The sequence below is a fragment of the Pagrus pagrus genome, assembly GCF_965226575.1.
Source record: "Pagrus pagrus genome assembly, chromosome: 7".
NCBI classification, from domain to species: domain Eukaryota; kingdom Metazoa; phylum Chordata; class Actinopteri; order Spariformes; family Sparidae; genus Pagrus; species Pagrus pagrus.
Genome location: NC_140191.1, coordinates 4,297,401 through 4,312,364, shown reverse-complemented (window position 1 = coordinate 4,312,364; position 14,964 = coordinate 4,297,401). Strand labels below are relative to the sequence as shown.

Below are 14,964 nucleotides of genomic sequence, written 5' to 3'. Positions count from 1 at the left end.
GTCTCCTCCACACATGTGTTAACACACATAAAAAGTCTCTTATCTCTGTGTTGGACATGCTTTACCACATTAAAATCCTTAAAATGGCTCCTGTTCCTTCACCCTCATTAAAAATCCCGGATTATATGAAGTCCATCATCAGCGTTTGTGCACGGGAGGCTTGAAGTTTCCACATTGCACTTGTGCCTGCTGAATACTGGACCAGAATTGGCTTCCGAATTATTTGTGATGTCACAAATCACGCTCGTAGGCCCGCGAGACATGATAATCTTGTGTTCATGCCTCGATAATGTCCTATTTTCCAAACCATCTGTTGTTCATGTTGAGACATGAGTGCTGACTATCAGAGGCTGCCAGTCAGACTGGAGTCTTCAACACTCGTGTAAGAGATGGGTGGGTTTGCTAAGACAGCTTCTACGTTTGTACTTTTTTAACAGAAAACACGTTTTATACTGGGAAGTTTTTATGATTTTTTTCACTCCAGTAAAAGGAGACAATATTGAATACAGAACTTCTCACTTGCATCCACCGTTCCTCATCCTGACTCATCTTAAATGTGAGTGACAGAAATGAAAACAGAGAACAATGCACAACGCTGCGTCGCTCGCTGCCATTTAGGACACTTCAACAGGAAACAATGAAATCAAGCTAATTGTCTTACTGATGCTTGTGTCACATGCAGTTAGGACATGGTGTCAGACGTCTGATGGGTCACTGTCAAAGTGGATAAAGACATTTGAAAACACCAAATTATAGGTTGGATACCTACGTTGAATTACATAAAGCCTCAATAATTCACCTGACACATCAGGCAGTCTCGGAAGTTGGCTGACGTGTTACGTGCGCCATTTTTATATCAGTAACTCATTACCACACTAGAATGAGATATTAGTATGAAAGCTGTAAACAAACAAAAGCTTTGCCAAGACAATTGGCAGCCTCAACACTACAATTTACATTGTGGGCCACCGGGCTGGACTTGGCAGGGAATCTGTTATCATCTGAAGGCACCGAACAGAAAAAGAAATGGCTCTGCTTTCACACAACAAGAGAAAGTAAAGCTTCGAAACTTTCATGATGCTGCAAAGTAAATTAATGTAAGAAATACGTGACGAATTAGCTGCAACAAAAGCTGCAACGGTGTCTAAATATCAGCAACACCAACACGCTGTTTATATCTCGAGGGGTTTGTTAAGGTTAAGATTTCCTCTCTACACTTACCAGAGACTCTGGGCTTGTCAGAAGATGAGGGACTGGGTTTGGGTCCCTTGTTGCTAAACGACATGAAGAGGTGTTGACAGAACTCCTCGGGGAGTTCGCTCTCCAGGAACGTCTGCATGAAAACCTTGAAGCCCTCAAAGTCGATCTCCTAAAAAAACCAGGACAGAAAAAAAGAGCACGTTTGTCACAGCGAGCCGCGGCCTTACAGCCTTCAAGGCTTCAAGGCTTCAAGGAAATACAGATGAGTTTCAATATGAAGAGAGGATGTTGGTGTGTTTCACATTCGGGGCTCAGTCTGAGATCGCTTGCAGTATTCATGTTACAGATGCACTCAGGAAGATGCCTGAAGTGTTTTGCAGACGAGGTCGGTGAAAATCTTTTAGAGAGCCGTTTAAATGCAGTATTCAGTGTTTGTGCTTTTACTTTTCAAACATTTAGACTCACAGCCTAATCCAAGTGTCTGTTTGGCTGAATCTGCGTCAACCGAAACACATAAACGATCTCTTACATTTTTGCTCATTAACTCAGTTGTTACCAGTTCGAGGAAAAGACACTTTAGGTGAGTAATATTTCCCTGGAAATGTTGCATGGTGGCCTCTAGAAACACCTTTAATTTCCTTTCTTTTATTGCTCCGCTGCTGCTGGAGAGAGTCGAGTCGTTTAGCGAGAAATCGTGTGAGCGCTCTGCAAAACACACAAACAATTAAATAAATAAGAGAGAGGAAGAGATTACCTGGGTGAGGATCTCCTGCTTCTGAAGCCGCCGCATTGAAGGAAGGAAGAAAGAAAGCAACGTGATCGAGGATGCATCGAGCAGTTGTTACATTAAAAAACATCCTACATTTAACACAGGCATTATCACAAAGACTAGCTGAGTGTCTAGCTCTGTTCATTAAAGGGACAGTTCACCTCAAGATAAAAAATACACATTTCTCTTCTTACCGGTAGTGCTATTTATCCATCAGGGTGAGTTGTCGGCCGTATATATATAAAAAAAACTTAGCAATGTCTCTTCCCAGAAATCAGAAATCGTGACCTGGTTACTCAAGATCATCCACAGAACTTCTTCTTTCATGTAGGAACTATTTTCTTTCCATGTCACCATGCAGAAGGAAGCGTGCATCGACTAATGGACGACAGCCTAGCTAACTAATGGCTACATTTACATTTAGGGCATTTAGCAGATGCTTTTTTGTCCAAGGCGACTTACAGTAATTCATACATTCACACACTGATGGCGGTGGCTGCCATGCAAGGTGCTGACCAGCACATCAGGAGCAGTCTGGGCTTCAGTATCTTGCCCAAGGACACTTCAACATGCAGAACATGGGAATCGAACCAGCGACCTTCCGATAACAAGATGCTGGCTCTACCCCTGAGCCACAACCACCCACAAAAGTTACACCTCACGTCAGAGCTAACGTCACGGCTAACGTTATTCGGTGGGCGTAGCTTGTTGAAAGAAAGAAAACAGTCCCTTCATGAAACTGCTCACAACAAGGGTGGTGAAATAATCTCAAGTAATTGGGTCGTGATTTCTAGAAAGAGACGTTGCTGTTGAGTTTTTCGGAGCAACACAAGCAAATACCATTAAGTAAAAAAAACATTTCTACAGCTGAGATTTCAAAAACTCTGCAAATCACACAAAAACAATGTAGTTACAGGTACGAGGAGAAAAATCCCTTTATCTGCTGCTACATTAAGTATTTTATAACTGCCATGCAACAGTTATTAATGCATGCACAATATATCAAAAGATGTATTGAATACTGCTAATTAAGATTGACTTATTTATTGGAAACTCTCGCCCAAATGTACTCCCTTTACTTTACCTTACCCAGTTTTTACTGTGTGTTTGTGTGTGTTTGTGCACCTGTGAGTTAGTGTAGCGAAGACTATTGTTGGAAGTGAAACAGGTAATTATTCTCCAGACCCCATTAACCCTCCCACGCTGCTGTCAAAGCTAAATACAAAATGCCAACCTTGAAAATTGTGTTATCGTGGTGATATAAGTGGATAAATGTTTCAGCGGCAACAAACTCTTTCAGCTGCTTCTCGTGCAACAATGGCCGCTCGTGTGTCGAAATACTCTTTGATTAAAATGAACAAAGCAGAGTGAGACCTCTCGAAGACGTGTGCAGAGAAATTATTATTACATAATCAAAAAAATGAAATAATAAAACATTGTTCTGTGTTCGTGACATGATTTTTCAGAGAAGTACCGAAATAAAGACACACGGTGATCAGCCAGCGCTACAAGACGTATTCATTGTTCAGCTTTTGTCTGTATGCAGGTGGACGTGCTGTACGGGGGCCATGAGTTCAGCTGGATTATAAACTATCTGCTATATAAACTGTACATACCTCCTCTGGGTTGTATTTGGCCAGGACACCATCTCCATGGAACTCCTGCAGCACATCCTTCAGCTTCTTGGTCGAGTCTGAGGAAACAACACAGAGGTACGGTATACGTTTAATATTAAACATTCATTTATATCACAGGTTTGATTTACAAGCACACTCAGCAAAGACGGCATGTGTGGGGGTTTAAACAGTCTGAGCAAGTCTTGTTGAACGCAGATTATTCTCAAGGTGATGGAAACGAGTCTGGACTAAGTGGTCAAACAAGCAGCAGTCGTGTTTATGGATCTGAATTCTTTGGACTTTGTCAGCGCCGCTATGAGCTGAAGAAGCGCTCGGCACAATGATTGATTAGATCATAAACTCGGTGTGGATGCAGCATCATGAGGTCTGCAGGGAGATGCACCCCCATTTGTGAGTCAGAGCTGTGAGAAAGTATAGCCTACGCTAACGCGGCCATGTCAGCATCCGAGGTGAGGACTTAAAATCTGCTGTTCTGTATTTAATCTTGCAAACTTTTTGTGGTTTTCGCGATATCAACTTCTTTTGGAGGCTTGCGTAAGTAAGTGTAGCTACAAACTACAGCTGTTAGCAGCACGTGTTAACGGGTAAACGTGTGGAAACGCTTTCAATATTTTTGTTAGAGGAGAAGATTGGCATCAAGCTAACGTCTACGTATAAAACACAGCCCTGGACAGAACAGCGAGAGCGTGGTTAGCCTAGCATGACGACGGAGAGCATGGAGTAAAAGCTACACTGGCTCCAAAGCTCAGATTTAAACTGCTGCATCTCAGACCAGAAATGTAAAAAAAACCCAACGTTGTGGTTTTTGGGGAGCTACATGTAGGATTTACTTCTTGGTGAGCCATGACGAGCAGAAGTTGCCAGTTTTGGTACCAACACACTCGTACATCGACCAGAACCACCGACTACATTTAGCAATACAGCAACAGATGCTGCAGAGAAGTAGCGTGCTGCCCAGAAGGATATGCTGTTGTTAGAGATGTAATAGCAATCAGAGCTAGGCTAGCAGTTTCCTGCTGCTTCTCGTATTCATGCTAACCATTGCTAATGCTATAGTGACCGTAATTGTACGTGCTTTCACTTTTTCTGTCACATTATATTGAAATGCTTAAAAAGAACATGACAAAAAACATACACGGCGAGAACATTTCCTCCTCGGTGAAGGTAATACCATCACCACACAATGGTGCATTTTATTCACCTGTTTTGAGAAAAGTGGGCATGATGGCGCTCAGTTATAGCCAAAAATAACTCGATCTGAATGAGATCCGGTGTGATAATTACGGCATGCTGCAGAGCGTTTATGAGCCCCACTGCTAAATCAATTTGCTGCGCCACAGATACCACGTTCTAATGTTATAGAAGTTAATTAGAGGAACCATTTTCTCACAGGCACTGGAGGGCCTGGTTCATCTCCGAGCACAAGCCGCTCTCTGCTCATCACAAATTGCATTAAGATGGCTGTTAAAGTTAGTGCTTCATATTAGCTCTCTTACCTCTACGCAGGTTTTTATTAGCACACATCTTTGCGTCCTCCGTTTAATGAAATTATGTCTGCTTCTCCAGCAGTTCTGCACCGGAGAAAAGTTTTGAAGTAAAACTTTAACCTGCCATTATCTGAACGGAGCAGCCAGAGAGCCTGAGGTAACGCTGCTGTTCAGGAAACTGCACAGCGTGTCGCTGATTGATAGTCAGCACGAGTATTAACGGTTCAGCCTCGCAGGTAAGACGGTAAAGTACAGGAGCAGTCAAACATAGGGTTAGGGTTACAGTATGTGTCAGACTGAGGAACATTTTTTAACTTTAGTTTTACAAATATCCCAAAAAGATCAGACGTCACAGAGACTGATCTGTCTCTAGTTCGTGAAATAGACGTTCATATTAAACGATATAACCGTCAAGAGTCAAATCGGTCTCGCATTGACCTCCACTTTTCCTTCATCATCGTCGAGCTCACATTTAATTCCCAATCTCCTCCCAACTGTTCGTCAAAAAGTTCCACCATTTTTAAAACTTCTTCCTCTTGTTCTGTGGTCGTGTCTCGCCTAAACTTTTGGCTAAACTACTAAACTACCCCCCTACGACTACCGGACTCACTGCTGCGTTGGGCCGTATCCGTAACCTTTCAGAAAATGTGCCAAAAAGGTTGGAAAACATCTATACAGTGTGATCAGCTCAGGTCAGCTTATTACGACTCATACTGACGTCTGTTGTTAGGCAGCGACCTCTAGCAGCCGTAGTAATTATTACGGACGCAGAGGAGGAAGTCAGTTGAAGTAGTATAAAAATATATAATACAAGTCTGCAAAGGGAGGAGGTCGGGGAGGATGGGTGAGATAAACAAGCACGGGACTTTCATCCAGCCCCAAATGCACACGTGTTGTCGATGTTGGCACGAGTTACGTTGTAAAGACGTAGCAAGGGAAGCGTTTGCTAGTTGGGAAGATTCGGCATTTGGTCGACGTGTCGCCAACGAAACTTCTATTTGTCGGGCAAGACAGGGAGGAGACTGCAGTTTGTGTCCAGTGTCATGGTGAGATATCAACTTATTACTGTAGTTAAGTAAGGTGACATAGATTAAGTAAGATAAGTGAATTTATATAAGTTAAGTAGCTATTTTAAGCCAAACCACAATGTTTTCCTGAACCTAACTGAGTGGTTTCCTAAACCTAACCTAAAGATACACTGTAACCATCACATTGTTTTGTGGACGGTGTATAGTTTGTTGTTTTGGAAGCACTTTCACCCAATCTATTGAGTCATTTACGTATGAGGATGTGTTGAAGTAGACATCAGCTGTAACATAAAGTCTACATCCTGCAGATCCTGAAGAACAAATATCCTGTGTTGAATACTGGCTGATATTCGGCTTCTTCTCAGACGTGCAGTTGAGCTTCCATTAACAGCTTTGTGTTGGTTGTGACATTTTGTCGCCTCCTGCACTAATGGCTTTGGATCTTTGATTTTTCTCTGGATGCATTTTTACCAACAGTGACTAGAAATAAATGCCACGTCGGGCCGAGAGTGTGTCATCATTATTGACCATCTTTATTAGAAACGCCGTCGACACAAAACCATTACGGAGGAGAGCGATTATGTATCCGCTGATTGCTTGTCACATTTAACGGGCACTATGAATTTTCTCTCTCCATTGTGTGGCACGAAGAAATCTGAGGACGAGACTCATTTCATGTGTTTTTCTATACATAAACACACTGAAGAGCATCTTTACCTTGAAATGTAAAGGATTTTTTGTCCTCTGTGTAGCTGCTACGTTCTGTGCATTCGCAATTACATCGCATAAAGACAAACTCTAATTGTTGGTGAGTCAGATCCTCGGTGCCCGACTAGGCGCACAGCTATTAAAATGTTATGAGAGTGTGCATAGCTCACTTTAATGAGAAGAAAGGGAGTAATACAGTAGTAGGGGGAGATGAAGGGGAGAGATGAGGAGGGAAGGTGATGCCCATTGTTGCGGCTCAGAGAATGGGATATTTTATAACCTGTAGCTGCTCGGTGCACAAAGACTCGCCCTGAGCTCGTTGAAACATGATTATCCAAATCTGTCTAGCGTGCACACACGCCTGCACGCAGACATGCACACACACTAAGACGCTTTACGAGTCTCTCTCTTGCTTCTTTGCTTTTTTTTTTTCTTTACGCTCTCTGCTTCCTATCCCCACACAATCTTCATTTCAAGCTGCATCGTTGAGCCTCTTCAAAACATTTTCTTGTTTAATTCAACGAGAAACTAGAACCAGACCCTGACTCGCTCGTACGGAGAGCTGGGGAGTTTCCTTTAGAGTAGGGGACGATGTTAGCGAGCTCAGAGCAATTAAAGGGAGAAATGTCATAACCAAAGTGAAACACTGGTACAAGGGATCCTGGGTGAAAAGCATTAATTATTGAGATTCATACTCGCTGCTGTGAATGGCAAATAATAACCCTTCCACTGGCTGGAATGCCTCAAACATCTCGTGTTTGACACTGAAAATAGCTCTAAAAATATATCCTACGAGCACAGTTGACACAAAAAGCACTTAGGAGTTGGACACCTCACGAGTCTATTTCTTGTCCGTAGTTAATTCCATTGTTTGTCTTCCTACAAACGATTTACTGTGACTTTCAAAGTCAGTCCAAAACTATGCGTGGGTGGTGCACAACATCTCCTAGTTAGCCTGCCAGGTATCGTCATATTTTCCATCCCTGGTACCATTTCAAATGATGAAATGTGTCAACATCTTGGAGCGTAACATAAACTCCAGGCATCCAGAGCACAGTCTGGTGAGCAGGGAGCCATTTGTTGCGTTTCGAATGAATCATTCAGAGCTAAAACGGCACCACACAGATTAAATGCTCGAGCGATTCGAGCTTCCTACATCAGCAAGACGAACGGTCGGCAATCACAATGTCAAAATTTTATCATCAGAACGAGGGTTGTTCGAGATCAACCGCGGTGATTTGAGTCGTACAGCAGACCGAGGTGCTCTCTTGTTATTGTTAACTCGATGGTTTGATGCTATCTGAGATAATTTGTCTTGGTGTGCGGGGACTTAAATGTGTGAGGAGGATTACTGAAGATGTGAAAGCAGAAATCCAGCTCTTGACAACTTTCCAAAAACCCGATCTGATGAAGCGAAAAATGTCCTCGAGTCAAAACACCCGATACTTTTGGGAACTTACGGAGACTTCACACACTCGAGGTAACGAGGAGAGGAAAATATACTGTTCTGCTTTTAGTGTCATCTCTGCGTCCCATTGATGGGACTGGTCCAAAAAGTGTTTAGCCTGTTAGCTTAGCACAAGACAGCTAACCTTCACTGAAAGAGGAAAAATGCACCTTCCAACACCTGGAAAATTAGCTTATTTCCATATTGTAGCTCGTTAGCAATCAAGCTAGCCACCAAAATATACCCAAAGTTATGTCTGTAACTCTTTTTTTTGTTATATTTGCTAAAATTGTCATGATCTGATAGTAGAATAAGATAAAGATCAACTGTGAAAAAGTCCACTGTCTGTGGGTCCAGAATCCACCGCTCCTGAATCAACACAACCAATCAGAGCCAAGGGGCGTGTCTGAGAAGTGTCAATCATGCTAATGCATACATGGCAACTGCCCTCCCTTGCGCAGTGCATACTCGGCAGTGCCCCTCCCCCGCGCAGGGCCTGCTCTCACTTGGTCAGTCAGGTTCAAGCTCAAGCTCAAACTGCAAACAATGGCGGAGAGGCAACAGAGTGGAAAAAGACTGACGAAGAAAAGCAGTGTAAAAAGAAAGAATTGGACCGTGCCAGAAATAAAACTAGGATAAATATCGGAGCGTCATTTCAGAGGTGGAGGGAGCTGAGGGATTTGCAAGGACTCGAGAGCGACGCAGAGTTGGCTGCTTTTCTGCTGGACAAGTAAGTACCCCTGCTTGATATGTTGCGGTTACAGTAATACTCGCAATAGCACATATCTCCTTACGATGTTGCAGTTGAGCTACGTAGCTTGTTGATAAATCTAGCTTGCTAGCTTGTATGTTAACTCCAGTGTTTAGCTTTGTCTTTATGGCTACTGGTTAGCAAACGTGTCTTTCAAGTGACAAGGCATAACTACAGACTGCAGCTTTTAATATGACTGCTTTGGAGTTAGCTACCTTTGACGCTGTAATGCTAGCAGTCACCTGCCTGCAGTCTTTGCTAAACATGTCCTGAAACTACTCTACATCAATACTGAACACATAAAGAAGACTTCAATCAGTCTGACTCCCTGTAAAGTGTATTTAAGGCAATAGTAATTTAAGCTAATACATATATGCATTGTGGCCAGGATTTGAAGATATCACCAGAGGAACCTGCAGCTGCTGCTCACTATACTCTTTGCTAGCTGCCGTTAGCCAAATAGCTGACACCATTGAGCCCTATTAGCTGACTAGAGTCTGCCTGGACCACAAACTCGGATCACGGAGTCAGTCAACTGGGCTCAACAGCCTCAAAATGAACAGACACCGGACCATCTGTTTCAATTGTTCCAACATTGTGATCATCTTGTAAACCTCTTAATTTTTCCCACAAGATTTGCTTGTTCGAGTGTCCCAACTTAAGATTCAACAAACCCTCTTGCTGCACAAACATGTCGTCAATTCCTTGTTTCAGCGTAATGAATGCCGTTCGTAAGACTTGATCATTAGCACTAACAAAGGCATTCAGATGAAGGTTTCATTCACAAAAATGTCGCCCAAAAGAAAATATATTTTACATTTTACACTGTGGAGCTTGAAGTCCTGCTGTCAAACTGACAAAAACTTTATTCTAGTATTGAATTTTAAATTCTGGTAAAGTGATCAAAAAAAAAAATCAAAGAAAACGATTACTTCAAAATTTCCATGTAAAATACTCTTTAGCTCGTACAGCCTATATTTCATAAACTACTTTACTTGGTAATTCTGAGGCAATCCTGATGTTTTAAAAGTAAAGTACAGTAACCTTTAAACATTTACAGTATGTCAGGAGAGGTATTATTTAGCTGTGCACACCGTTACGAGTCAGAAATAAAGTGAGTAAAGTTGCATGCCCAAAAAATTGTGGGTTTGTCATTACGAGTGACCCCTTGCACATTACACGTTATCATTTTATTCACTGATATTACTAATAATGTCGTTATCCAGTAGCAAACCAGAAGAAGCTGTTTAGCAAAGATGCTAACGCTATCTAAGCTGTCACCGTCATATTTTATTAAAGGTAAAAGGATTCATTTCAAGTTGAAGACATCACTGAAATTAAGAGTTACTATTCTGAGATGCAAGGTTGAAATGTAAAAATTAAGTGAAAAGTTAAACAATGTTCACAACACCTCTTGACACGGAGACTAAGCAGCTTCAACAGCTGCCTCGGTGTGTCATGTCAGCTGGGAAATGACTGTTCTCGCTAAAAAAAACAGGAACAAATAGGGACAGACACACAAACACCTTCAAAAATACCTTTCATCACAGTCAGACACAGGCACAGAGTACCTCTTCTACTCACACTGAGTGTATTCTTGTAGCAGGGCGAATTCAGCTGGGGTCAGCGTGACCCATTTGTCCTGGCTGCTCATTGTGTTGAGACCTGGTCCCTCCGTCCACCGAGCATTCCCCGGACAGCAACACACAGCGGGGCGTCACACGCTGGAAAACAACAACAGACATCAGATCACCTGCCCCGTTAACAGCCGCAGCCGTCTCTTTTTACTGAAAAGCTGTGAAAATGACCAAATATATGGCTGGATTGGAAACAGAGCTGCAGAGGATCAAATGATTGCTTCTGCATTGTAAGATACAGAAATACAGAAGATATATCAAAACATACAGAAATGTCAAACTGGCATTTTGTCTTCATTGCTTTAAAACTGATGTTCTGGATGTGTCATGTTTCCTGTGTTCCTGCCCGCTCCTCTTTCTGCAGCTGTCATCTCAAGCCCGACAGCCAAAATGTCCCTTTGTCTCATGATTGCCATGTTTTTCAGCATCGTTGCAAGGACTTGACATTTCAGGCATTGACATTCATGTTTGCCAGCCAGTGTTGGATGAAGCCAGAGTACATAATCCACTGCTAATCGAAACTGATGGAGACCTTTATATAGATAGAAACAAATGTTAATGCCAGGGTTGCTAAGTTATTCTAGAAACTTATTTTGTCAGAAAAATGAAAGGCTAACAAAACCCTGATATACTCGTTCAATCGTTTCATTCGGCCCCTATGAAAATAATTGGGACAGGCTACCTTGCTGTCTACCCAGCCTACGTACCTGCCTGTGCTATGCAGATGTATTTCTAAAGCTATTAGCGAGCTAGTGGCCGAAGAATGGCAAAGAAAGTGCAGTCAAAATGTGCAAAGACTAACATGCTCGCTTGACAACGGTGAGTACTAACAATAGCCTTGTTTAGATTCATTATGAAAATGTTAAGTGAAGTTGGATACGGCAACGATAACAAAGATGTCACAGTAAACTGTCGTTCAGCAGCTAACTCAGTAGCACAAAGCACACAGCCCCTGAACCAAAGCAACAGACTCATTCCCCTGCTAATGTTAGCACAAAGCACACACCTACTGCCAGGTCGTAACTGCTCCGCTGGCTAGTCTTTTCAGAATTAGGTATGTTAGTGACAGCTATTTAACTGCTTTTATTATGTGATTATGCCATTTAACAGAGTTGTTCAGTATGAAACCAGAAGTCAATGATGTGTACTATTAACTTACTCAGGTAGTCACGTACGTGATAACTTACTTTAGGGAACATAGGTACATTTCAAATGGAAGTGACATAAGTGACGTAGTGATTTTAACCCAAACCACAATGTTTTCCTGAACCTAACCAAGTAGTTTTCTTGCCTGAACCAAACCAAACTGGCTCGTGGGATTACGGTCTGGTACATAACAGTCGTGTTGTTTCGGGAGACGCTGACAATCAACCTATTCAGTTCAGTCTAGATTTGAGGATGTGTTGTTATAAGTGCTATTCAACAACATTCAACAATCAGAAACACATCAGAAATGTCACTGCATCGTCTTGAAAACCCATCACTTTTGGGTAACACCTGGAAAATCCAGATTATTGAAGAATATTTGTGAATGATGTGTTTATAGTTGTGGCATTGCATTTCTGAAATCTGCTGCCTGCTCAGCTGTTGGTTTGGAGTGAAGCATCATGAAATGTTTGCAACAAGTGGAGGAGAAGTGGATGGGTCTTTGTATGAAAACTAATTTGGGCTTTAAAAGCATTCAAAGCTGCGTTGGCGCTGCTTTTTTACGTGACCTTGCATCAGCTCGACTGGTTGCTATGATCACAACACGATTGAGTTCAAGCTAAAACAAACCTTTGTAGGCTGGTGCTTATATTTTTTTGAACAGAGTCCAACATCCAGTGTTTCATTGGAGGTAAATTAGAAGCCATGAGTGATTAAGAGATGTTACCAAAGGCAAAATACAGAAGATAATTAAAATGAATCACCCAAGTGTGGAAAAAAGAAAGAAATTAAATGAATTTCAGGTTTAAGATGTTTGTATTATGTAACTGTGGTGAAGGAGGAATGTCCATCATATCAGACGGTGGATAACGTGCCTCACTGATATTTTCCATGTGATAAAAGCCAAGAGAAATCTCTTATTGCCGACCCGATTCATCACTTCAACACAAATATATGTCACTGTTCGAGCCACAATCAGCGCTCTGCTGTTTGCTTTCCCTCCTTGTTTGCGTCGAACGAGCGTGCGTGTAATTGTATGTTTGTGTAGGTGTCACTCAGGCATCTGTGTGTGTGTGTGTGTGCGTGTGTGTTACATTTGCCCCAATTATTGACAATTGAAACCTTCGGATCAACAAGTGTTCGTGTGCATTCATGTGGAGGATGGTTGTGTGTGTTCCTGTGCATGTGTGTAAATAATATCCATTGATGTGCTTTTAAGTGAGATATAAATGTGTGTAATATTGTTTGGACTGTGTGTGTGTGTGTGCCTGTGTGTTCATGCAAGTGTGTGTGCGCATCCATGGGTGAATACATGCTCATATGCATGCTCCATCCCCCTGCATGACAAGGCATAGAAACAAGATGTAAATCACTCAGAAAGCGTCATTATTATCAAAAAAGGGAAAGCAACAGTCAACACAATGTGCAGCCACCAGTGTTTCTGTGTTTGCACGCTGGGTGCGTGGGAATCAACCTCCCTCGCATAAACTTTGATCTGCCGCTGGAGCTGAAACTAGAAACCGCTCGGCAACGTCTTGTTTAATGTTTGGCACCGACAGCAAAATGGGATCCAGATAGAGAATCTTGTTATTTATCTTAAATCTGCAGTGAGTCTAATTCCAACACAGAGATACTATCTGTAATATACTGACGTGTGCAGTATGTGCCTGCTGTGCACTGCGCTGCAATCATCCTCTCGCTCTCTCCGGTGTTGCCTAACTGCAGTGCATTCTTACAAAACCCCTCAGCTGGTATCCTTTGAACAATCAAAATCCCTTCAGTTGTTATCAGATCGGCTTGATTGTCCTCCAGTGATGCAGTGAGGACATTCAGCGTGGCTCCATGTGCCTGCAGAAGACCTTAGCTGAAGACAACACCGATGCCACGACACACAGATACAGTAGGTAGCGGCAACACTGCGACATACAGCACCATGAATGGGATGCGATATCAACACGCCGCTCACCTGCTGCAGAGCTGGAGTCAAACACTATAGGAGAGAGGACGAGGGAGGAGTCCCTCCAGCCAGATGTTTCCAGATGAAGCTCCTCAGTCACATTCCTGCCGTCTCCTCCTCCTCTGAGTCCTCTGTCAACTGCAAAGGCAAGAGTGGGTGTTGTGTAATTAGATGGAGTGTGAGAGTGTGTGTCTGTGGATGAAAGAGAGAAGACGCAGCAGCAGCAGCAGCCCTCTCAGCTGCATGTCAGTGTACGAGTGTGTGGATGGTGTTTATTTTTCTCTGGCGGTGTCTGGTCAGAGCAGCATCGCTGGGGATGTGGAGTGGTGAGAGAGGGAGAGGGAGGGAGAGAGAGAGAGAGGGGGAGAACACCAGCGCTGCTCTGCCTGCAATGATCAGTTTCCATACTCCCGCTCGCTCACGTCACATCCCTCCGTCCCTCCCCTCAGTGGCTCAGGTCCTCACCTTCCCCCTCCCTCTCCTGAAAAACACCCCGAGGTGTTATGCTCTCCTGCTTTTCTCTCCGTCGTTTTCTCATCTCTCTCTCTCTCTCTCTCTGTCTCTCCCCCACCTCCCCTTCTTTCTTTCAAGCCATCTCCACTCTGGTCACCGTGGCACGCATCAGCCGACCACATTAGCATTCAACACGACGGGCGGTAAGTGCAGCAACCTGTGGGAGATCTTCTCCAAAGGGCTGAGAGAAGGCGGGAAAAAAGAGGAAGATGAAGATAAATAGGGAGGAGAGAGGGTGGGAGGTTGAAGCTCAAAGAGAAGGAAATATGGGGACAAATAGAGTGAGAGAGGAAAAAGATAATGACAGAAGGAGAAGGAAGATGTTCAGGTAACACTTTACAATAAAGGTACACAAAAATGTGAGGAATGAATCAAGAACTAATGAATCGTTAATGAGTAACCCCTGAATAAATGTGATTTAAGGACTGTATGTTAGATAATGATGAGTTACTAAAGAACAGACTGGGAGATATATAATGAATCAACCAAGTAGATTCATTAATTACTACTTAATTAAATATTAGTTACTCTTTTCGTGCCCTTTCAAGTTAAATGAAACATCTCTGTTCTCCAATAAAGCATCGTTATCTACAGTATATGATTTCTCATTAACGATTCATGAATTATCAAGTAGTTCCTGATTCACTCCTCACACGCTCCTACTTGCATTTTTGTGTACCTTGT

The 14,964-nt window shown here is 42.7% G+C and overlaps 1 protein-coding gene across 1 annotated transcript in view; it reads right to left on the bottom strand.

Moving 5' to 3' along the window:
• The window catches only part of dgkb (diacylglycerol kinase, beta), a 75,541-nt gene extending 61,369 nt beyond the window's left edge, over positions 1 to 14,172 (bottom strand). The window contains exons 1-5 of the mRNA XM_084358237.1: positions 13,777 to 14,172; positions 10,612 to 10,751; positions 3,586 to 3,662; positions 1,955 to 1,975; positions 1,222 to 1,369 (exon numbers count right to left, since the gene is read on the bottom strand). Of these exons, the coding sequence (XP_084214363.1) occupies positions 1,222 to 1,369; positions 1,955 to 1,975; positions 3,586 to 3,662; positions 10,612 to 10,681 (316 nt within the window). The 5' untranslated portion in view covers positions 10,682 to 10,751; positions 13,777 to 14,172. The remainder of the gene's footprint in view (positions 1 to 1,221; positions 1,370 to 1,954; positions 1,976 to 3,585; positions 3,663 to 10,611; positions 10,752 to 13,776) is intronic.
• Positions 14,173 to 14,964: the final 792 nt, after the last annotated feature.